Source organism: Danio rerio, chromosome 12, assembly GCF_049306965.1.
Source record: "Danio rerio strain Tuebingen ecotype United States chromosome 12, GRCz12tu, whole genome shotgun sequence".
Taxonomy (NCBI): Eukaryota; Metazoa; Chordata; class Actinopteri; order Cypriniformes; family Danionidae; genus Danio; species Danio rerio.
The window spans coordinates 14,760,915-14,784,357 of NC_133187.1; the positions used below are offsets into that span (position 1 = coordinate 14,760,915).

Here is a 23,443-nt window from a genome sequence, read left to right on the forward strand (position 1 = left end):
GAAAAAGACTAGATCAGTCCAAATCTTAGATAAAGAATCAAATGAAGCAATGCCATCTACAATATGCCATATACCGATTAGATTAAATAAGTCAATAAACTCTGAACTGTATCCTTGAGTTGTCATTGCTGTCTTCCATTCATTCTATTTTTTAAAGGCATTAAAAAACAAAATTGTACTTTGTATTTCAAATAAATATTTTAAATGAATATATCTGAACTGCCCATCTTTGGTTCTTTTACTGAAGAAGTTTTAACAAATTTTTGGGGTAAAAAGCATTCACAACATTTGATCAGTTACTTTACAGTCATAATTACTTGTTATTTTGCTTTTCTGTGAATAATCTGTCTGTAAAAAATGTAAGTCTGATAACATTTTGAAGTCATTTCTAGAGTATTTTTTTGGGCTAATACAATAATATAAAAAAATGTGAATTTAAAATTCTGAATTCTTGGGTAATGCTGATGAATCACATTGCCACATTATTTATCTACTTTAAATCTACTGTTTTAATATTAAAAATAATATGATAATAATAATAATTTAAAAATACAGATAAATTGGATTAAATGTTTTGATTACTCATTACAGTGCACTCCAGCTATCTTCTGTATGTACTATATGCTATTCACATGAACTACAACTACCATGATGCTTCATGCCAATCAACACCCGATACAACTGTGAACAATTTGGACTGATATATATACACACACACAGCTGACTTTATGAACCCACTCTCTCTCATTGCATAGGCTTGTTTATCTGTAAAAGTGTGCAAATCTGAGCATTCTTGTGCTTCTTGCCCTGTTCCTGTTGTGGTTTTTAGACTGGATTTAAGGTATATGATGCCTGCCTTGTACCTGTCATCTGTTTTCTGGAATACGTTCTGTGAATTGCCCTGAAATTGTTGTTTCTCTTTTCAACTTTTGCCTGCAGACTATTCTCTTTGAATAAAGTTGTACTTGGAACTTTACATTGCTGCCAGCTCATTCATTACCGTTACATTATAACTATTTGCACTGTTGCTAAAGAATTGAGTATGGTAATACTTTCAATAAACTATTATTTTATTTTTCTTTGCTTCAATTATCTTTTTATTAAAAAAATCAATTCTACTGTATCAAAGTTTTATCAAACCAACAAGGGCTGTAGACAGCAGTTGGCTTTATATGCAAATGTGACTAAGGTAATCAAAAAGGAACCAACCATAACTGTTCATATTGTTGTAATTTAGATTACTTCTTGAATTAAAAACAATTCCAATTCAATATTTACAATTTTATTTTAACAAATATTTAAATTACAGAGTTTGATATTGTGTTTTGTGTACAAACCTTTGTAAAGATAGCGAGTGGCTGTCCATACTGGTCCTCTTGCAATCCAGATACCAGGCCTGTGGATAGTGTTCCATGTCCTGTGGCTGACTGTGGCTGTACTGTTATTGGCAGTCCGGAATCAGCGTCAAACATCTCTAAATGGCCAATGTCCATTTTACTTTCCTTTTCATCCATCACATGAGGCTCCAGAGTTTCCCATTCACTCTCAGAGCTGTCCAGCAAGTTCTGTTGTTCTGCACGAGCATCAATGTAGTGTGTGTCCAAAGTAGAATTACAAGGCTTTGATTGATCTGGTGGATCATTGACATCATACCTGTGCTCATTCTCTTTTGGTGTACGAGTAATATCAGTAGAAAACAAGGATAGTGATTCTTCATCTGCAGATATGATTTCTGGTGAACTGAAATCCTCTGAGATGCTCCTTCGGGTCTGATAGTGAGAGGAATCTGCCAGCCCGTACTCTATCATACCTAAAAAATAATTCAAAAAGTAATTTAATAAAACTTCAAAGCACCTAGATAGCACATCTTGAAGGGTTAGTTCACCCATACATATACATATAGAGGTAAACAAAATGCAATATTCTCAAGTTGTTGGTAGTAAATGTACACAACTGTAATGACACCAAAATTGCAACAGATGAATAATACTTTGTCGCCAGAAGTTAAACAAGTTTGTTTTGTTTTTAAAATAAGAATATTTTTCTAACAGAAAAGCATTATTTCTTTGCACAAGTTATCACTTTTTTCCTGGAAATTTAATGTGGATCTCAAAAGCAAGATTTGTATTTTTATTTACAAAATTCAGAGGTTGAAAGAGATGTTATGCTTCTGAATGTTTCTCTGTGAAAATAATTTCTTACCAATATATAACATTTCCACCTCAATAATGTGAGCACAATCAGGCATACCCCTTTCATAATATGGCACTAAAATGGTGTCTTTGTTTAGAAAATGTAACCTTTACATGCTGTAGTTTATTCCAGAATTGCAAATATAAATTTAAAGCAGGTCAGATGTATTTAAAATCACATTTCTACTTTTTTCAGGCTCAGATCTAAAAAAAAGTAATCTCAAGCAGATATTTGTGATTACCGTGTACAACAAATTAAAATCTGTTTCAGATGTGAGTTTAAAATCATCATTTGCTTAATTTACTTATTCATTCTGAATGATCTTAAAAACCATCAGCTACTTTCAAATAACTAGTTTGTAAATAATGCAATACTTTAATTAGTGATGAAAAATTTATAATTAAAGTATGAAAATACAGTCATTAACCACATTATACATGCAATTTTAAGTCAAGAATATGGCACTTGTAACTGTAGTTATAAATGGCAACTAATGTGTATTAATGTAAAGTTAATTCTTTACAAATTATTAACTATTTGCTAATGCTTAATAAACGATTCATGCTGCAAGAATATCTAAGACATTGAACAATAAAAACATGACACCAGATCACATCAGCATTTTACAACCTGGAAACAATGACAGGATGGTCATCAGAGTTTCAACCAATCTTTTCACTGGAGTCACATAAAACAGGATCTGCAGAAGGATAGTAAATATTTACATATTTAAGATCACATAGATCCTTGTAATTCTATTTTACTATAAATTGTGCATTAAGATGATAATAATGACCTTCTTTTCAAGCAGTATCAGCTTAAAGAGAACAAGAACCTACAGAAAATGTAAAAAAATAATAATAATAATAATTGGAAAACAAGAGTTGCAAGTTTCAAAAGACAAAAAAATAGTATTATGCAAGAGGACGAAACAGCATTTAAAGAAGTGTTTTACCTTGTGTTTAAAGTGCAAAATTAAATCTCTGGCAGACAGACCTTTATAACAACATCAAAAAAAAAAAATAATAATACAATTAGTAATAGTAATAAAAGCAGTAATGACTAGCCTAATAATTTCATTTGAAACTACATAAAATAAGAAAGCAGTTACATAAAATGTGTTATAAATGTTTAATAAATTGTAACATTTTTGTTTACATTTAATAACAAGAAAAAAAATTATATACACTACTGGTCAAAAGCTTGGGGTCAGTTTTATTTTATTTTATTTTTTAAAGAAAATCATTCTGTTCATCAACTTGCCATTTATTAAATTACTATTAATTGATTGAATTACCATTAATAATACTACTACTACTAATAATAATAACAACAATAATAATTATTATTAGAGTGATTTCTGAAAGAGCATGTGACTCTCAAGACTGGAGTAACGAAGCTGAAAATTCATCTTTAAAATCACTGGAATAAATAATTAAATTAGATTAGATTATGAACTACTTTTGAACAGTTATTTTATAGTGCAATAACATTTCACAATTGTACATTTTTTACTGTATTTTTGATTAAAAAAAGGCAGCCTTGGTGAGCAGGATAAGCTTGTTTTAAAACATTTAAAAATCCTACTGACCCCAATATTTTGTGTGTATTTAATGAAATGTGGAGTTTTACCAATCACATACTCAAAACCCCCGTTTTACAGGATACATTTTATGTACAACCCCAAATAAGATAAGTAGGGAGAGTATGGAAAATGCAAACAAAAAAAGTTGTGATTTCCAAATTTACTTTGACTTGTATTTCATTGCAGGTGATATGAACACAAAATATTTCATTTTTCTTTCTGGTCAACTTCATTTCATTTGTGAATATACATTCTTTCCTGTCATTTAGACCTGCAACATAGTCTAAAAAGGTTGGGATAAAAGCAATTTAGGGCTAGTAAAAAAGTAAATTGGTTAAATAATGTGATTTGAAACAGGCAATGTCAACAGGTTATTGTAATTTAATTTGGTACAAAAGCAGCATCTAAGAAAGGTCTAGTCCTTTATGAGCAAAGATGGGCCAAGTATTGCCAGTTTGCCAACAAATACGTGAGAAAATTATTGAAATGTTTAAAACCAAATGTGTTCCTATCTCTCTTTGAAGAACATTGAAGACATTTCACCTTTAACAGTGCACAACATAATTAAAACATACAAGGAATCTGGAAGAATTTCAGGACAAGGACAAGGGTACAAGCCTAAGCTGAACAACTGTAATCTCTGATCCCTCAGGCAGCACTGCATCAAGAATCGTAATTTATCTAAGTGGTATCACCACATGTGCTCAGGACTACTTTGGCAAGTACCACAATACATAGTTACATACACAAATGGCAGTTAAAATGATACTGTGACATAAGGAAGCCTTATGTTAACAGTGTCCAGAAGTACCATCAGTGGAAATGTACACTGTGGTCAGATTAATAATCCTAAGCTATCCGAACCGTGTTTGGTGAAATATTTGACTGCGTATCACTGTATTCCAAACACATAAAACAAGGCCGTCGGGGGAGACGGGAGGGGGACATGCGTGCTTCGGCCCAGTTCATGGCAACTGTACATAATGTGAGTACGCCCTAAGACTTGTTTGCATGAAGAATGGAAGAACAAAAGTACACCTGAAATACTTCATCACTTGGTATCTTTATTCCCTAAACATCTTTTAAGTATTGTGGAAAGGAATGGCAACATTAAAAAGTGGTAAATGCTTTAATGTTCAAAATTTTTTTAAATGTGTTGCAAGAACCAAAATTGGTATACTTTCATTTTGAAATAAAAACAATAAAATTCTTGAGGTTTCACATTGTTTGCTGCATTGTCTGTTACATCCGTAGCAGTATATTGGTTGTATTTTTGCCTCCTGTTCTCTCTCTCATTCTCTTCATGCCTGTCATTTATGTTAGGTCCACTTTTGAGACAGCTGATTGGTCAGGAGACTGGCTCATCATCATTGGGCGAAGGGGCGTGGTCACATAAAAAGACGCCAGGAAGAGTAGAGGATAGCGCATTTTTCCTTTGTTCTCGTTTTTGTATGTTTTTTGCAGACATGATTTCGGTTTTTGTTGTTTTTGCTTAACTATACTGAGCAATACCTCTCATCAGGTTCACTCTTTTTTCAAAGTAAGGTGGATAGGAAAGAATACGGCGCACAGCGATGAAAACTTTTCTTTTCTTTTATTTGCATATATTGCTAGTAAGGTAAGGGGTTATTCAAGACTTGTTTTGTTTGATACTTTCAGTTTGACCTTGCTACTTTATTGCATTCTTTTGTTATTGTAAATACTACTTTTTTTACTGTTGTACATTAAATCACTTTTGTTGACATTTTCTTTGTCCATGTATTTTAATTACACCATCGCATGGTAAAATTGCCACTTCTTTAAATGTTATTGTTTTTAGGTTATAACAGTCTGCAATTAATACAAGTCAAAATGATATGATACAATAATACAAGTCAAAGTAAATTTAAAAATCACTACTTTTTTTACTTGCATTTTCCATGCTGTCCCAGGTTTTTATGATTTGGTGTCGAATATTATATATAAAGCATGTGAAAAAAACAGATGTTTCTGAATTACTTAGATAAATCTGTGATCCCTCCAGCGATGTACAGTTTAAAGATCTGTTCATATGATCATAAAGCTCCTACAGAATACAAAGAACAATACAATAAGTTATGTTGCTTCTGGGTGACATGACAGTGGTTTTGTTACAGTGACATCTGATACCCATTACTACTTTATTCTGGCACTGAAAGATTGTATGAGCCATATTAAATATTTTTTTCAATTAAATGTATCAATTTAATTTAAAATTCACACACATTTGTGTAATTTGTTCTTTGTTATATATATATTAACTTTGTTATATACATATATATATATATATATATATATATATATATATATATATATATATATATATATACATACATACATATATATACATATACATATATATATATATATATACATACATACATATATATACATATACATATACATATATATACATACATATATATATATATATATATATATATATATATATATATATATATATATATATATATATATATATATATATATATATATATATATATATATATATATATATATATATATATATATATATATATATATACATATATATATATATATACATATATATATATATATACATATATATATATATATATATATATATATATATATATATATATATATATATACATATATAGATATATACATACATACATACATATATACATATATATATATATATATATATATATATATATATATATATATATATATATATATATATATATATATATATATATATATATATCGGCATCGGCGAGTGTTATCCAGGCCGTGTATGGCCCTGCAGCTCGCTCCCGCACATGCGTTTGTGATGCGGCTATAAAGCACTGGCCCGATTCCTGTTAACCATATCTGGCCCGAGTCTGTCTGTAGAGTCCGGGCTGCTTCTGGCAAGGACTCTCCAGTGTGGCAGCAGAACGCGGCTTTAGCCTCCAGAACAAATTTAAAACTGTCACAAGAACTCGACTTGCCGAGACAAAGACACAGAATATTAATGACAACTGCCTCTGCATCAGTTTCTCTTGATGCATTTAATTACGCACAGGCAAGCACCCAGTTCAGGTCTATGCAGGGGGAAGATATGAGGTAAGGCAGATATGAGTTATTGTTCATTTGTCAAATAAATAAATAATTTAGCCTATATGCTCGTCGTGCAAGTTTATTATTGAATATGAATGAAAAAAGCTATTAGAAAATATGCAAATTAATTGACGGTCAATAATAGGTTATGATGGAATTTTTACAACCCTCTCTGTCAAAATGAAGGACAATGAGAAAGCCTAACGCGACCTCTGATATGCATATATATATATATATATATATATATATATATATATATATATATATATATATATATAAAAGTGTATGAAAAATCTTGCCTTTAGGATGGAGATCTGGGAGAAATCTTTTTCTTCAAAGTATGCATGAGTTATGAGCTGAAGTTTGGCCTGTATCAAACCAAAGAGTGGCTGAAACAAAAATATATAACATGAACAATCTGCAGAATCAAAAAGGTATTTTTATGTCAATCGCTAACATGCATGTGGCTCACCAGTCGACTGAGAACGCATACACTCTTCTGAACAGTCTCTCTTGTGACATCTGCCTCCCGTTTTTTTAGTGCCTACAATACACATTATAATTGTATCCCACTACACATAATATCATTCATAATTGATTATGACAGATTTTATGATTTTCTGTTCACTGGTTTACTGATTTACTGGTTTATATAAACGCCATAATTTAATATATAATCAAACCTTAGCCTCCATCTGTCTGTAGCAAGAAACTCCATAAACGCATTTGAGCTGTCCATCCAGAGGAGGCAAATGAAAGTAAACAGTGTCTGAGTGAAAAAAAAAATCACAACTTGCAGTTTAAAAACAAATAAAATTCTTTATTCACAGCTAAAAAATCTTCTTTAATCTCACTTCATATTATATCAATCATTTTCATTTCCATAGAAGGGTTGCTTTTGACAAAAGATAATTTACTATGTATAATGAAAATTACAATAACAATAATAATTTTATAGTTTGAATGTGCAATAGAACCGCTTTATTTGCCGAACATTGTTGCCATTCTAATCAGCTGCCGCTTGCTTAAATTCCTTATTATACTGGTTTGTTTTGACTAATAATTAAAAAGTATAAGACAGCAAAAGACTGATAATAGGATGTTTAACTCCAGCTAAATTTTACCCAATTCAAATCCAAGTGAATTCAACATAATCTCATCTAACACCACCTAGCTTAGGCCCATGATTTATTCACTCAAAATTGTGATTGACACTTATTTCCTGAACAAATGAGTGGAAATGCTAAGCTGATTATCAATCTGACCTATACATTTGAAAGTAAACTGGTTGAGCAAGGGTTGTTATCTGTGTATTTTTCAAAATTAAGGCTGGCTGATTTGGCTTAAAACCTAAATCTCGATTAATTGAACATTTCAACTCGATTATGATTAATGATTTTTCAAGACCACAATCAAAACCAAGGGGTAAGAAAATTTCCCAGAATACACCAGCCACAACGGCTGCATAGCTGCACCCGGTCAAGAGATGCACAAATTAGTATTTTTTGTCATTATTACAATTTTTTACGTCAAACATGCTTTAAAGCGGTGGTCCAGAATGTAATTTTAAGGCTTGGTTAGGTTTATAAGATGCAAAGCAATGTGTTCTCATGTTTCATTTGTAGGAAATCATGTTATTTTTCTATAAATCTTACTTTGATTATATACAGCTACTCTGCTAACATGAAAACGACTGTCATATTTCCTAGTTCCTCCGAAAGGCCTCAAGGGACTCTGATTGGTCATAATGTGCTGTGATTCGCGGATTGGATCCAAGTCATGCCCCTACAAGCACGCATTTCTGTGCGGTGTAAACAATCAGTTAGCCTCATGCCGTTTTTCTAAAGTAAAATTTGACAAGTGTCTGTAACGACGAGTGAAAATGGGGTGTGGCTCCATTAAGAGAGATCGCCATTGTGTGTGTGTGTACACGCATGTGCGTGGGGCCGATGTCTATTTTTATTTTTATCTGATGCTTGAATTAAGTTATTGTTCTGTAATATACAGTGACGCCGTTGACAGGAAAATAAAGCACAACATGTCGAATGCGACCTGTCTTAGCTTTGATTTTTCTGCTGCAATTTGGCTGATATTTAGGCGAGCCATCTTGTATTTTTTTAACTCAACGTGTTACACGACATCTTTCACATATATTCGGAATATGCGTAAGTAATATAAATCGTTTACATATCTTTTGCGAGTTGATTATCTGACATGTAGAACACAAAATATGGTCTACGTGACAGCGCCATTTCCCATTGAACGCTTTGAGGGCAAACGTGTCCGTGATGGGAACAAACTGTCGCAAAAGACTGCTGAAATTGGAGCCTAGGCATGCGCTGAAGGACTGTCTCATGGAGCCAGAGGAGGAGCCGCGGAATCGAGCTTCCAACCAATGCTTGATGTAAAATCAACCACGCCCCACAAACTTTTCACTTGACCGCCTGGTATCTGCACTATAACAAAGGCTCACTGATGTAAATATAAGCACTTACATTTAGAACCACGCAATAATATATGGTTTAAAAACTGTGTAATATAAGCTGTTATAATTTAATAAAAGCAAAACATGTTGAACTGCAGAAATAAATGATCTCTACCCTGAGTTAGACCAATATAAGCACAAAAATATTATCTTATAACAAGTTTATTGGTATTTGTTATATTCATAGGGTAGTAATGACACTTGTAAAATATGAACAATAAAATAAAAAATACACACACATTTATAGATGGGTTTTAATTTTTAATTAGCCATGAACAGAACCCAACATATAGCCTAGACACCATAGATAACGATTTACCATGCGGGAAAAATCGTGCGTCTAAAAGATAAATACTGCAAGATTTCTAAATATCAACAGGATATTTAGACATCCCATCCTTGAAATTCTTCAATTTGTACAAAACACTTTGCAGTATTAATGAATCAACTGATATCCATCAGCTGCTGCAACATCGCTTGTATTGTTTATTATTTTTTGCTTGTATTGTATTGTGTTGTTCGCTTGTATTGTTTATTATGTTTTGAGAAATTACTGAGGAATTTACATTCATTTTAATGTTTAGTAGGAGTTTTCAAATAAAAAGCCAATAGTAAATGATGTATAAATCTTATATATAACATTTACAGCTCTATTTGTTATTTAAGATTCGGTTTCTAGAACATTAATATTTTATAACAGCAAATTCAGTAGATTAACTCAATAACACGCCGAAACTCAAAATGCAAAGACGTCCTGTAAATCAAGTTCAAATGACATTACAGGAGATCAACATGGAGATCGGCTAACATTTGTTCTGTCTTCCTAATTATTAATTCAGACCCATAAAGAGAATTACTGCTAGATAGCAATTTTCCCCGTCATCATTACTTAACTTTGTTTACAATGTGTCATTTATTGTAATGTTTTGTTATTTTATACTGAAATTCTCAATTCTTGTGCACTACAAAAATTATTATTAAGTTTATTATTATTTGTTTAATACTTGTCCAATCAATACCGGTTTATTATTGTTTATTTTGTCCTTTATTTAAATATTTGTGATATGTATGCTGTTTGCATTTTATTCAAGGGTTAAACTCAGTAGATACGCTTTGGGTTTGCATAGTAGCCTGCGTTTGCTGTTACATTAACACCAATGGTTGTAATAACGTTAACAAAGGTGAGGTTTTATATAATGAAGATTCAAATCGCGACAGCTCTGGGATGCAGCGCACATACTCGCGGGCCGATTCCGGCTCGGATGCGGCAGCGTCGGCTCGCTAACGGCTGCTGCATCTGGCCCGATTGACTCGAGTAGGTACAGCAGACGGAGTCAGGCCGAGGGGTAAGTCTCCGGCAGGCGAGAATATAGCCGGAACTGGCCCGAGTGTATTTTGCTATCTGGGTGGTTAGGCGTGTATCAGCAAACTATTAAAGCCCGAAAAAAGCCCTGACCTTACAGAATAAACAGTGTTCAACCAGATCCTGTATGTCAGAACTAATTTTATCATGGTAAAATAACACAGAAATCGAATAATAACACTTTAGTCTCCTGCCGAAACTGCCGAAAAGACGGTTTGCTTTGAGAAACTAGTTCCTTTCACACATACGGACCTTTCCGTAAAATTACCAGCAATTTTCCGGAAAGGTCTGTATGTGTGAACAGGCCTTTTTTGAAAATACCGGTAAATTTGTTCCGGCTATTTTCTGGAAAGAGAAGTTGTAACATTACCAGTAATTTGTGAAAACGCAGAAGAAAGATTGCCAGAAAAAGCGCGTGCAGGTCAGCACGGTTTATGAAAAAAAAGCCTTTGAATAATTTTCCTGACACATTTAATTAAAAACGCTAAATTTCGCTATAATTCCTAATTCCTATAATTCCTAATAATAGCTCCTGTACAACAGTCCAACAACATTCTGACACCCAAATACCCTTGTCAGAAAAGTCTAGTGGCTGAGAATTAGCTTTTACAGTGTCTGGTATAATGTTAATGTTGTTTTCTTGTGTTAACATTGATAAATATGGCCAGGGTGTAAATGCACAGTACAGTTATGATCTTATTGCCACATTAAAATGTAATGATAACATGATATATGCCTTCAGTGATTTCCTGAAAATAAATACCAAAAAATAATGCAACACTCTGTTTGAAGGGCCAAGGGGAAGGGGTACAAAAATAGAATTGGGATAGGGTCTAAATTAGCCTCAGACTTTAAAGGTTGATTTACAGAGTCTTAACAGAGCGGGGTCACGTGACTCCACACACAGTACAGAAAGTAATTAATAAAACCAACCTTGAAAAATTAAATCGATTATAGGTTGTAAATTTTGATTTAGATTATTTTCCGATTAATCTTCCAGCCTTAATCACAATTACACAGATTTCCTGTGTAATTTTTGCATTTATAACATTATTCTGTAAATAAACTGAACAGAATCAACAATGAACAGATTCAGCTGCTTGTAGGGGAAATTGAATTTACCAAATTACAGTTTAAATTACCAAGTAAAAATTTTTATAAAGTAAATTATCTTCTCTGATTAGTAATTAATTTCAAAGTTTGTTTTTCTGAATCATAAACATAAAAAACCTGCTGAACTGCTGCTGAAGTGAGGGGCTAAGAATGAAGTTATAAGTAAAACTCTTTACATATGTATCATCTTTTATCACATATAAATAAACAAGAAGTAATCGCCAAGTTTACCCTCCTGATGATTGTGTGCTCCATCAGGCAGTGCCAGGAAAGGCAGGTACTTCCATTCTTCTGGGAGTGTACTACTGTCATGACCCGCACTAGGAATGATTGGAGGATACGAGAATTCTACCTGTGATAAAAAAAAAAGGTCAGTAACTGAAGATAATTCTCAATAATCTATACCTTAAAACTATATATTTTTATAATTTTTCATATTAATCGTAGTCAACATATTTAAAGTGTTTTGTACTCAGTTTTATAAAATATTAAATTAGTCGGCACAATAGACTAGTGGTTAGCACGCTGACATATGGTGCAGAAGTCCTGAGTTCGAGGACAAATATATATATATATATATATATATATATATATATATTCATACAAAAGTTGTATCTGTTTCTCAAATCTGATTGGCTGATAGCCGTACAATATTCTGCAATATCAGAACTGTATATAGGCAATATCACACAAGTAGCAGTGCGATATGGCTGTATATCGGTACTGGTGGGGGCAATAAGGCACTCGGCCTGCGGCCTCGTGCCAATGCACGCCTCCCATCAGTGCCGATATACAGCCATATCGCACTGCTACTTGTGTGATATTGCTCATATATACAGTTGAAGTCAGAATGATTAGCCCCCACTTTGAATTTTATTTCTTCTTTAAAAATTTCCCAAATGATGTTTAACAAAGCATGGAAATTTCCACAGTATGTCTGCTAATATTGTCTTAAGTCTTATTTGTTTTATTTCGGCAAGAATAAAAGCAGTTTTAAATTTTTTCTAAAACCAATTTAAGGTCAAAATTATTAGCCCCTTTAGGCTATTTCTATTTTCGATAATCAACAAAACAAACCATCGTTATACAATATGCCTAATTACCCTAACCTGTCTATTTAACCTAATTAACTCACTTTAACCTGTAGAGAAGTGTCTTGAAAAATATTTAATAAAATATTATTTACTGTCATTATGGCAAAGATAAAAAAAAATAAGTTATTAGAAATGAGTTATTAAAACTATTATCTTTAGAAATGTGTTGAATAAAATCTCTCTGTTAGAAATTGGGGAAAAAGTAAACAGGGGAGCGAATAATTGGGGGTGGGGGGGTTTAATAATTCTGACTTTAACTGAATGTGTGTGTGTGTGTGTGTGTGTGTGTTTATATATATATAAACAGATGCCACATGGTTTTATGGGAATACAAATTCTAAACCTACAGAGGGCTGAATTCAAAGACACCCAAAATTTATTTTATGAAAATTTCATTGCACCAATGCAAAATGGTCCTCAATAGTTTGTATGGCTTGTGTGCAATTTCTTTATCATCCAGGAACAGCCTAAAACATTTAGGCCATGTCCAAACTATTAAGTTTTTGTTTAAAAATGCATTTTTCTTTCGTTTTGGCCTTCCATCCACACTAAGACAGCATTATTAAGAAACATAAATGTACCTTTTTGAAAACGTTGTCAGAAGTAAATACATTTGAAAACGCTATTTTCATGTAGCAATGTGGAATGTTAAAAAAGGCTTTTGAATTTGGAGACGCATTTTAGTCATGTAATGCAGTCATGTGACCAATTCAGCCATCCTTCAGAGTAACACTGGAATAATATTTGTTTAATCTGTTTAAACACTTATATGTATGATGCTGTTGATGACGTTATGTGAGTGTATAATTGTTGTTGTGTTGAGATCGTAAGCAGAGCGGTCTACGAACTCTTTGTGAGTGTTGAAACTGGCTTCTGCAGAGCTTCGTTATACTTTTTTTATATTGAATCTCCGAGTACGGCTCTTCAACAGTTCCGGTTCCCCCTACAGCGTTATGACGGCTTTCTTAAAAATTAATGTCAGTCTGTACATGCTCCATTTTGCCTCTGTTCAAAATTCAACTCAATTTATGTTTATTTCTATAGCGCTTTTATAATGTAGAATGTGTCAACGCAGCTTAACATCAAAGTTCTAGTAAAATGAAATTGTGTCAGTCCAGTTTTCAGAATTGAATTTCAGTAGTAAATTTCAGTGTGGTTTAATTTTCACTGCTGAAAGTCCAAACACTAAAGAGCAAATCCATAATTGCGCAGTCTTGTTTAAGATAAAAAATGAATAAAAAAACGATCACATGCATAGTAGGGTTGTGCCGATAAAACGTTGCCATCATCCATCTCCGATGGCCGACAAACTTTGCGATGCTGGCTCAGCATTGTGATCCATTGCCCCGCCCCACATTTATATTGATATATAACTTATTATTTGCATGTCATCTTACTAGCAATAACGGCCTTTTCATGAACTGTGTTAAATTTTACATATAGTTGCAACTTGCACGGCTGACAGCATCGTGGAGGATTAAATGAAGGATTATACAGTACCTCTCGCACATAAAATTTGTAGACATAGTGGCAAACGCTGTTGCCTGCAAACCCTGTACCAAAGACTTTACAGTGAATGCTTTAGTCATTTTCATAGCCGACTTGAAGCCACTGGAAGTCTTTTATCCACTTGGAAAAGTTTATGGTGGATTAACATTTAGCACATGATCACTAATAAGATGTGCCATAATTGGTAACTGTAGGTGTTTTCTAAAACAAAATCTGTCAGTGTTATTTTCATTCTCTCATCTCTGCGCTTCACATTTGCGCGCTTGTAGCCCCTGTCATCTGAAGGCAGAAGGCATTGACTGAGTTATTGACAACTGGTATTAACCAATCTATTTGCGTTCAGTTTTAGAGGAGTGGGCCAATAAGAAGAGCACAAAGGTGGGGCAAGCATTGCGGGCCTTTTTTGTTTTTTTACTTCAGTAAGTTCACATAACAACTGTTTTAATCTGTTCCTGACTGTTGCATTTGGCGTTTTTAGGTGCAAAGATGCATTCTGCATAAATGTCTCCTAAATCTGCAGATGCGGTGAGGATTTTGCAGTAAAAACAGTGAACTTATGCACTAGCACAAATGCTTCCAAATATTTTTAGGTCGCATAGATAAATTTTCAGGCGCATATGCGTCCAAAACATTCGAGCCCTACCATCTTTACTTGTTATTATTTTCTCATAATAATAATAAAATAAGAAAGTTATCATTAATCACAATACAAATTACAGTGAACTCCAAACAAACTCTCATCTCCTCCACCAGCTGTGGGAAAAAGCCATTATAACGACACAGATCACTCTGCCTATTCATGCCAGAGTCCCGCGGAAAAAAAGTGATTGACAGGTGGTAATTTGTGTGTACCTTTATATATTTATGGTTTGATTATGGGTAAAGCAAAGACCATGTGGGTCAGGTAGTGAAAACGGTAGGCTACAATTAATTAATTTGTTATAAATTAAATGATATTTAACAACAACAACCACTCCCGCCTATGACGACAATGCCATCGTCCATCGCAATGTTTCCCATTAGACATTGTACGATGCCAAATTAGTCAACATCTCCCAACACTAATGCATCGTGGTTAAAAATATGTTTGACTTGCATCTGCCTTGTTCTGACACCTTGACAAAAAAAATTATCATTTCATTAACGATGTGTAATTTATATTTCACAAACCTCTGTCAATAAGTTATTATTTTAAAGATTGTCTTGATCACCTGATTTTTCCTATGCTTGTGTGCTTTCATTTCCTCCATCTCAGTTTCTAGGGGTGTCAAAATTAATTGTTTCATCAGTGAACCACGATGCAGAACAGGGTCGGAGTGGGACTCATTTTCAGCCCTGGAGTTTCAAGCCAGACCGGCCCACCTCAGTTCACGACTGATTCCAATTCAGTTTCTAATGGCACTATCACGTCTTTTTCAAGAAAACAGCTGCTTTAGAAATTCTGATGTTCAACAGCCCTAACAGTATTATATGTCTTAACAAAAAAAAAGAAAAAAAAAAAAGAAAATTTTCAGGTGAGGAGAAAACTCCATTTCTGTCACTCTTTCTCGACTTTTGACCTGCTGGCATGAGGTAACTTTTCCTCACCTCTCGGCTGTTACAGCGATACTTGCTGATCCAGACATGAGCGGGTCTGCATAGCGAGTTTTCTCCTCTATGTCTATCACGGATCAAGGCTGATTTCTGCTGTTATCGCCGCTGCCGTTTATCAGTGTTTATCATTGGTGAACAGCGCCAGAGCCAATCGAAGCCCTTTCTGTTGAGTGCGGCGCCAATCACAGGAGTGTAAGATCTTGCTCGACAAGGCTCAGAAAGCAAGCTGTATATTTACATTTATTTATTTGCTTTAATTGTTCATGTTGTTCTGTGCATGTACTTGAATTTTTAAATGTATAGTTCATACATCTAACTGCTTTTATTAAAGAACAAAATTGTATTACAAATAATATATTTATACTTTTTAACAAAAGAATTGCTGTGCTGTAAAATACAAAATAGTGTATGAAAAGCATTGTCAATGCAAAATGATGCACTGAGATATCGAATTGAACCGAATCGTGAGAACAATAAAGGTTCACACCTCTATCAGTTGCAGTGAGTCCATGTGTGAGAAATGCTGAATTAGCTAAAATGTCCTCAGTTTAGAGTCTACTGTCAGACTACATGCACATACCTGTATATTAATATAGGTTTTGCTTTTCTTACAAGCAATGAGGATAATAATAGTATTAAAGATTTTAAAGAAAATCAATATTAAGAAGGAAACATAACCTAAATAACAGATCCTATCAATATTGTAATTGTAAATATTGTAATACTGTAAAAATCTAATTTTTATTAAGACTGTGTCATCTGTCAAATAGCTCTTTCCTTACAGAAGCTTTAAACAGATGCGCATAATGTGACTACGGTAATGAGTGGCAATGATAAGGCACAAATATGTTGACTTTTATTTATAGTAGTTTTATCACTCTCCAGTAGATCCTGAAAATGACATAAGAATGAGTGCAAGAAACGTATCTCTCTTTATGTTTTAGATCCAACTGCTGCAAACGTTGGTATAAAGCTCTACATATGACATTGCGAGGCGCGAGCCTTAAAGTAATAAGGGGCTGTGCAAATATGCATCTTTTGGGCACTTAAGTTTGCAATTTTAAATAGAGATGCATGGCTTGCATGAGCAAAAAAGGAAGTGGTGCGCACAGTGCCACATGCTTGCATTTTCAAGGCGCATCTACAGCTGTGAGTTAAAAACATTTAAACTTTTTTATTAAACTGCAAAAACATGGAGCACCAAAGCAGCACACAAAACTCACACTGCCAATAAAAAACTGCGCTCAAAAGGGCTTATCTCACCACAAACAACGCTTTCGGAACTTCCACAAAAATATCTAGCTGTAAGCAGCAGTTTGCCTTCCTAAAACATCTTGAATTTATGCTGCAATTGTTCTATTATTAGAACAATTCTATTATTAGATAATCTATTATTATTTCTATAATTTTTAGAAGATTTTTTACAGCTCTTTTATAAAATGCTAATGCAGTACCTGCAAAAGATCATTGAAAATAAATTTACCAAACTTTGTCACAGATATTTGTGGTTGCATCAATTAAAAATATAAAGTAGGTTAAACAGTGCTTTTTACATAGTTCGAAACGTTAAATTAAAGGTCATAAGTTGAAAATGCAAATGAAAAATACAGTTTTATTATTCTACAGTTGAAGTCAGAATGATTAGCCCCCACTTTGAATTTTATTTCTTCTTTAAAAATTTCCCAAATGATGTTTAACAAAGCATGGAAATTTCCACAGTATGTCTGCTAATATTGTCTTAAGTCTTATTTGTTTTATTTCGGCAAGAATAAAAGCAGTTTTAAATTTTTTCTAAAACCAATTTAAGGTCAAAATTATTAGCCCCTTTAGGCTATTTCTATTTTCGATAATCAACAAAACAAACCATCGTTATACAATATGCCTAATTACCCTAACCTGTCTATTTAACCTAATTAACTCACTTTAACCTGTAGAGAAGTGTCTTGAAAAATATTTAATAAAATATTATTTACTGTCATTATGGCAAAGATAAAAAAAAAATAAGTTATTAGAAATGAGTTATTAAAACTATTATCTTTAGAAATGTGTTGAATAAAATCTCTCTGTTAGAAATTGGGGAAAAAGTAAACAGGGGAGCGAATAATTGGGGGTGGGGGGGTTTAATAATTCTGACTTTAACTGAATGTGTGTGTGTGTGTGTGTGTGTGTGTTTATATATATATAAACAGATGCCACATGGTTTTATGGGAATACAAATTCTAAACCTACAGAGGGCTGAATTCAAAGACACCCAAAATTTATTTTATGAAAATTTCATTGCACCAATGCAAAATGGTCCTCAATAGTTTGTATGGCTTGTGTGCAATTTCTTTATCATCCAGGAACAGCCTAAAACATTTAGGCCATGTCCAAACTATTAAGTTTTTGTTTAAAAATGCATTTTTCTTTCGTTTTGGCCTTCCATCCACACTAAGACAGCATTATTAAGAAACATAAATGTACCTTTTTGAAAACGTTGTCAGAAGTAAATACATTTGAAAACGCTATTTTCATGTAGCAATGTGGAATGTTAAAAAAGGCTTTTGAATTTGGAGACGCATTTTAGTCATGTAATGCAGTCATGTGACCAATTCAGCCATCCTTCAGAGTAACACTGGAATAATATTTGTTTAATCTGTTTAAACACTTATATGTATGATGCTGTTGATGACGTTATGTGAGTGTATAATTGTTGTTGTGTTGAGATCGTAAGCAGAGCGGTCTACGAACTCTTTGTGAGTGTTGAAACTGGCTTCTGCAGAGCTTCGTTATACTTTTTTTATATTGAATCTCCGAGTACGGCTCTTCAACAGTTCCGGTTCCCCCTACAGCGTTATGACGGCTTTCTTAAAAATTAATGTCAGTCTGTACATGCTCCATTTTGCCTCTGTTCAAAATTCAACTCAATTTATGTTTATTTCTATAGCGCTTTTATAATGTAGAATGTGTCAACGCAGCTTAACATCAAAGTTCTAGTAAAATGAAATTGTGTCAGTCCAGTTTTCAGAATTGAATTTCAGTAGTAAATTTCAGTGTGGTTTAATTTTCACTGCTGAAAGTCCAAACACTAAAGAGCAAATCCATAATTGCGCAGTCTTGTTTAAGATAAAAAATGAATAAAAAAACGATCACATGCATAGTAGGGTTGTGCCGATAAAACGTTGCCATCATCCATCTCCGATGGCCGACAAACTTTGCGATGCTGGCTCAGCATTGTGATCCATTGCCCCGCCCCACATTTATATTGATATATAACTTATTATTTGCATGTCATCTTACTAGCAATAACGGCCTTTTCATGAACTGTGTTAAATTTTACATATAGTTGCAACTTGCACGGCTGACAGCATCGTGGAGGATTAAATGAAGGATTATACAGTACCTCTCGCACATAAAATTTGTAGACATAGTGGCAAACGCTGTTGCCTGCAAACCCTGTACCAAAGACTTTACAGTGAATGCTTTAGTCATTTTCATAGCCGACTTGAAGCCACTGGAAGTCTTTTATCCACTTGGAAAAGTTTATGGTGGATTAACATTTAGCACATGATCACTAATAAGATGTGCCATAATTGGTAACTGTAGGTGTTTTCTAAAACAAAATCTGTCAGTGTTATTTTCATTCTCTCATCTCTGCGCTTCACATTTGCGCGCTTGTAGCCCCTGTCATCTGAAGGCAGAAGGCATTGACTGAGTTATTGACAACTGGTATTAACCAATCTATTTGCGTTCAGTTTTAGAGGAGTGGGCCAATAAGAAGAGCACAAAGGTGGGGCAAGCATTGCGGGCCTTTTTTGTTTTTTTACTTCAGTAAGTTCACATAACAACTGTTTTAATCTGTTCCTGACTGTTGCATTTGGCGTTTTTAGGTGCAAAGATGCATTCTGCATAAATGTCTCCTAAATCTGCAGATGCGGTGAGGATTTTGCAGTAAAAACAGTGAACTTATGCACTAGCACAAATGCTTCCAAATATTTTTAGGTCGCATAGATAAATTTTCAGGCGCATATGCGTCCAAAACATTCGAGCCCTACCATCTTTACTTGTTATTATTTTCTCATAATAATAATAAAATAAGAAAGTTATCATTAATCACAATACAAATTACAGTGAACTCCAAACAAACTCTCATCTCCTCCACCAGCTGTGGGAAAAAGCCATTATAACGACACAGATCACTCTGCCTATTCATGCCAGAGTCCCGCGGAAAAAAAGTGATTGACAGGTGGTAATTTGTGTGTACCTTTATATATTTATGGTTTGATTATGGGTAAAGCAAAGACCATGTGGGTCAGGTAGTGAAAACGGTAGGCTACAATTAATTAATTTGTTATAAATTAAATGATATTTAACAACAACAACCACTCCCGCCTATGACGACAATGCCATCGTCCATCGCAATGTTTCCCATTAGACATTGTACGATGCCAAATTAGTCAACATCTCCCAACACTAATGCATCGTGGTTAAAAATATGTTTGACTTGCATCTGCCTTGTTCTGACACCTTGACAAAAAAAATTATCATTTCATTAACGATGTGTAATTTATATTTCACAAACCTCTGTCAATAAGTTATTATTTTAAAGATTGTCTTGATCACCTGATTTTTCCTATGCTTGTGTGCTTTCATTTCCTCCATCTCAGTTTCTAGGGGTGTCAAAATTAATTGTTTCATCAGTGAACCACGATGCAGAACAGGGTCGGAGTGGGACTCATTTTCAGCCCTGGAGTTTCAAGCCAGACCGGCCCACCTCAGTTCACGACTGATTCCAATTCAGTTTCTAATGGCACTATCACGTCTTTTTCAAGAAAACAGCTGCTTTAGAAATTCTGATGTTCAACAGCCCTAACAGTATTATATGTCTTAACAAAAAAAAAGAAAAAAAAAAAAGAAAATTTTCAGGTGAGGAGAAAACTCCATTTCTGTCACTCTTTCTCGACTTTTGACCTGCTGGCATGAGGTAACTTTTCCTCACCTCTCGGCTGTTACAGCGATACTTGCTGATCCAGACATGAGCGGGTCTGCATAGCGAGTTTTCTCCTCTATGTCTATCACGGATCAAGGCTGATTTCTGCTGTTATCGCCGCTGCCGTTTATCAGTGTTTATCATTGGTGAACAGCGCCAGAGCCAATCGAAGCCCTTTCTGTTGAGTGCGGCGCCAATCACAGGAGTGTAAGATCTTGCTCGACAAGGCTCAGAAAGCAAGCTGTATATTTACATTTATTTATTTGCTTTAATTGTTCATGTTGTTCTGTGCATGTACTTGAATTTTTAAATGTATAGTTCATACATCTAACTGCTTTTATTAAAGAACAAAATTGTATTACAAATAATATATTTATACTTTTTAACAAAAGAATTGCTGTGCTGTAAAATACAAAATAGTGTATGAAAAGCATTGTCAATGCAAAATGATGCACTGAGATATCGAATTGAACCGAATCGTGAGAACAATAAAGGTTCACACCTCTATCAGTTGCAGTGAGTCCATGTGTGAGAAATGCTGAATTAGCTAAAATGTCCTCAGTTTAGAGTCTACTGTCAGACTACATGCACATACCTGTATATTAATATAGGTTTTGCTTTTCTTACAAGCAATGAGGATAATAATAGTATTAAAGATTTTAAAGAAAATCAATATTAAGAAGGAAACATAACCTAAATAACAGATCCTATCAATATTGTAATTGTAAATATTGTAATACTGTAAAAATCTAATTTTTATTAAGACTGTGTCATCTGTCAAATAGCTCTTTCCTTACAGAAGCTTTAAACAGATGCGCATAATGTGACTACGGTAATGAGTGGCAATGATAAGGCACAAATATGTTGACTTTTATTTATAGTAGTTTTATCACTCTCCAGTAGATCCTGAAAATGACATAAGAATGAGTGCAAGAAACGTATCTCTCTTTATGTTTTAGATCCAACTGCTGCAAACGTTGGTATAAAGCTCTACATATGACATTGCGAGGCGCGAGCCTTAAAGTAATAAGGGGCTGTGCAAATATGCATCTTTTGGGCACTTAAGTTTGCAATTTTAAATAGAGATGCATGGCTTGCATGAGCAAAAAAGGAAGTGGTGCGCACAGTGCCACATGCTTGCATTTTCAAGGCGCATCTACAGCTGTGAGTTAAAAACATTTAAACTTTTTTATTAAACTGCAAAAACATGGAGCACCAAAGCAGCACACAAAACTCACACTGCCAATAAAAAACTGCGCTCAAAAGGGCTTATCTCACCACAAACAACGCTTTCGGAACTTCCACAAAAATATCTAGCTGTAAGCAGCAGTTTGCCTTCCTAAAACATCTTGAATTTATGCTGCAATTGTTCTATTATTAGAACAATTCTATTATTAGATAATCTATTATTATTTCTATAATTTTTAGAAGATTTTTTACAGCTCTTTTATAAAATGCTAATGCAGTACCTGCAAAAGATCATTGAAAATAAATTTACCAAACTTTGTCACAGATATTTGTGGTTGCATCAATTAAAAATATAAAGTAGGTTAAACAGTGCTTTTTACATAGTTCGAAACGTTAAATTAAAGGTCATAAGTTGAAAATGCAAATGAAAAATACAGTTTTATTATTCTGTCATTCATTTAAATGGTAGATCTCTTTTCAGCAAAAATTTAGGGATCTTAGGCTAAAAAAGTTTGGTGATCAAAGTTAGGGTCAAATTAAGAACTTTGTTGGCCAGATTTTTAGTTAATCATTTGCAAGTCAATGCTGCCTATATGGATAGCATTATTTTTAAAACAGCAGTGTTAAATACGATGCATCAAAACAATGGCTGCACCTAACTTTTGTTCCGGTGCACCTTATAAAGAATTTTGGATGAAAAGATATTTCACAGAATCTTTAACATAAATATTTTCAATGGATATGTGAATTATGTACTAATAAGATTTCACATTGGCGACGCAGTGGTGCAGTAGGTAGTGCTGTGGCCTCACAGCAAGAAGGTCGCTGGGTCACTGGTTTGAGCCTCGGCTCAGTTGGCCTTTCTGTGTGGAGTTTGCATGTTCTCCCTGCGTTTGCGTGGGTTTCCTCTGGGTACTCCGGCTTCCCCCACAGTTCAAAGAGTGAGTACAGGTGAATTGGGTAGGCTAAATTGTCCGTAGAGTATAAGTGTGTGTGTGAATGAGTGTGTGTATGTTTCGCAGAGATGGGTTGCAGCTAGAAAAGCATACCCTTCGTAAATACGTGCTGGATAAGTTGGCGGTTCATTCCGCTGTGGCGACCCCGGATTAATAAAGGGACTAAGCTGACAAGAAAAATGAATGAATGAAGATTTCACATTTGTGAAGATTTAGCTTTAGACCAGAAGTTTAAGTGAATTTGGTAATACATTCTAGGGCTGTTTTAACTTGATTTTTATCTTTCAGAA

The 23,443-nt window shown here is 33.9% G+C and overlaps 1 protein-coding gene across 5 annotated transcripts in view; it reads right to left on the reverse strand.

Moving 5' to 3' along the window:
• Nucleotides 1–23,443, reverse strand: part of avl9 (AVL9 homolog (S. cerevisiase)) — a 45,994-nt gene that overhangs the window by 20,120 nt on the left and 2,431 nt on the right. For 2 of the 5 annotated variants that reach the window (NM_001327830.1, NM_001045565.2), the window contains exons 2-10: nucleotides 12,076–12,196; nucleotides 7,567–7,652; nucleotides 7,356–7,427; nucleotides 7,183–7,272; nucleotides 5,777–5,843; nucleotides 3,149–3,189; nucleotides 2,990–3,028; nucleotides 2,824–2,893; nucleotides 1,338–1,810 (exon numbers count right to left, since the gene is read on the reverse strand). In NM_001327830.1, the coding sequence (NP_001314759.1) occupies nucleotides 1,338–1,810; nucleotides 2,824–2,893; nucleotides 2,990–3,028; nucleotides 3,149–3,189; nucleotides 5,777–5,843; nucleotides 7,183–7,272; nucleotides 7,356–7,427; nucleotides 7,567–7,652; nucleotides 12,076–12,196 (1,059 nt within the window). Of the gene's footprint in view, nucleotides 1–1,337; nucleotides 1,811–2,823; nucleotides 2,894–2,989; nucleotides 3,029–3,148; nucleotides 3,190–5,776; nucleotides 5,844–7,182; nucleotides 7,273–7,355; nucleotides 7,428–7,566; nucleotides 7,653–12,075; nucleotides 12,197–23,443 lie in introns of those variants that run through there. The other 3 variants (XM_073917898.1, XM_073917900.1, XM_073917897.1) reach the window with 3 other exon arrangements.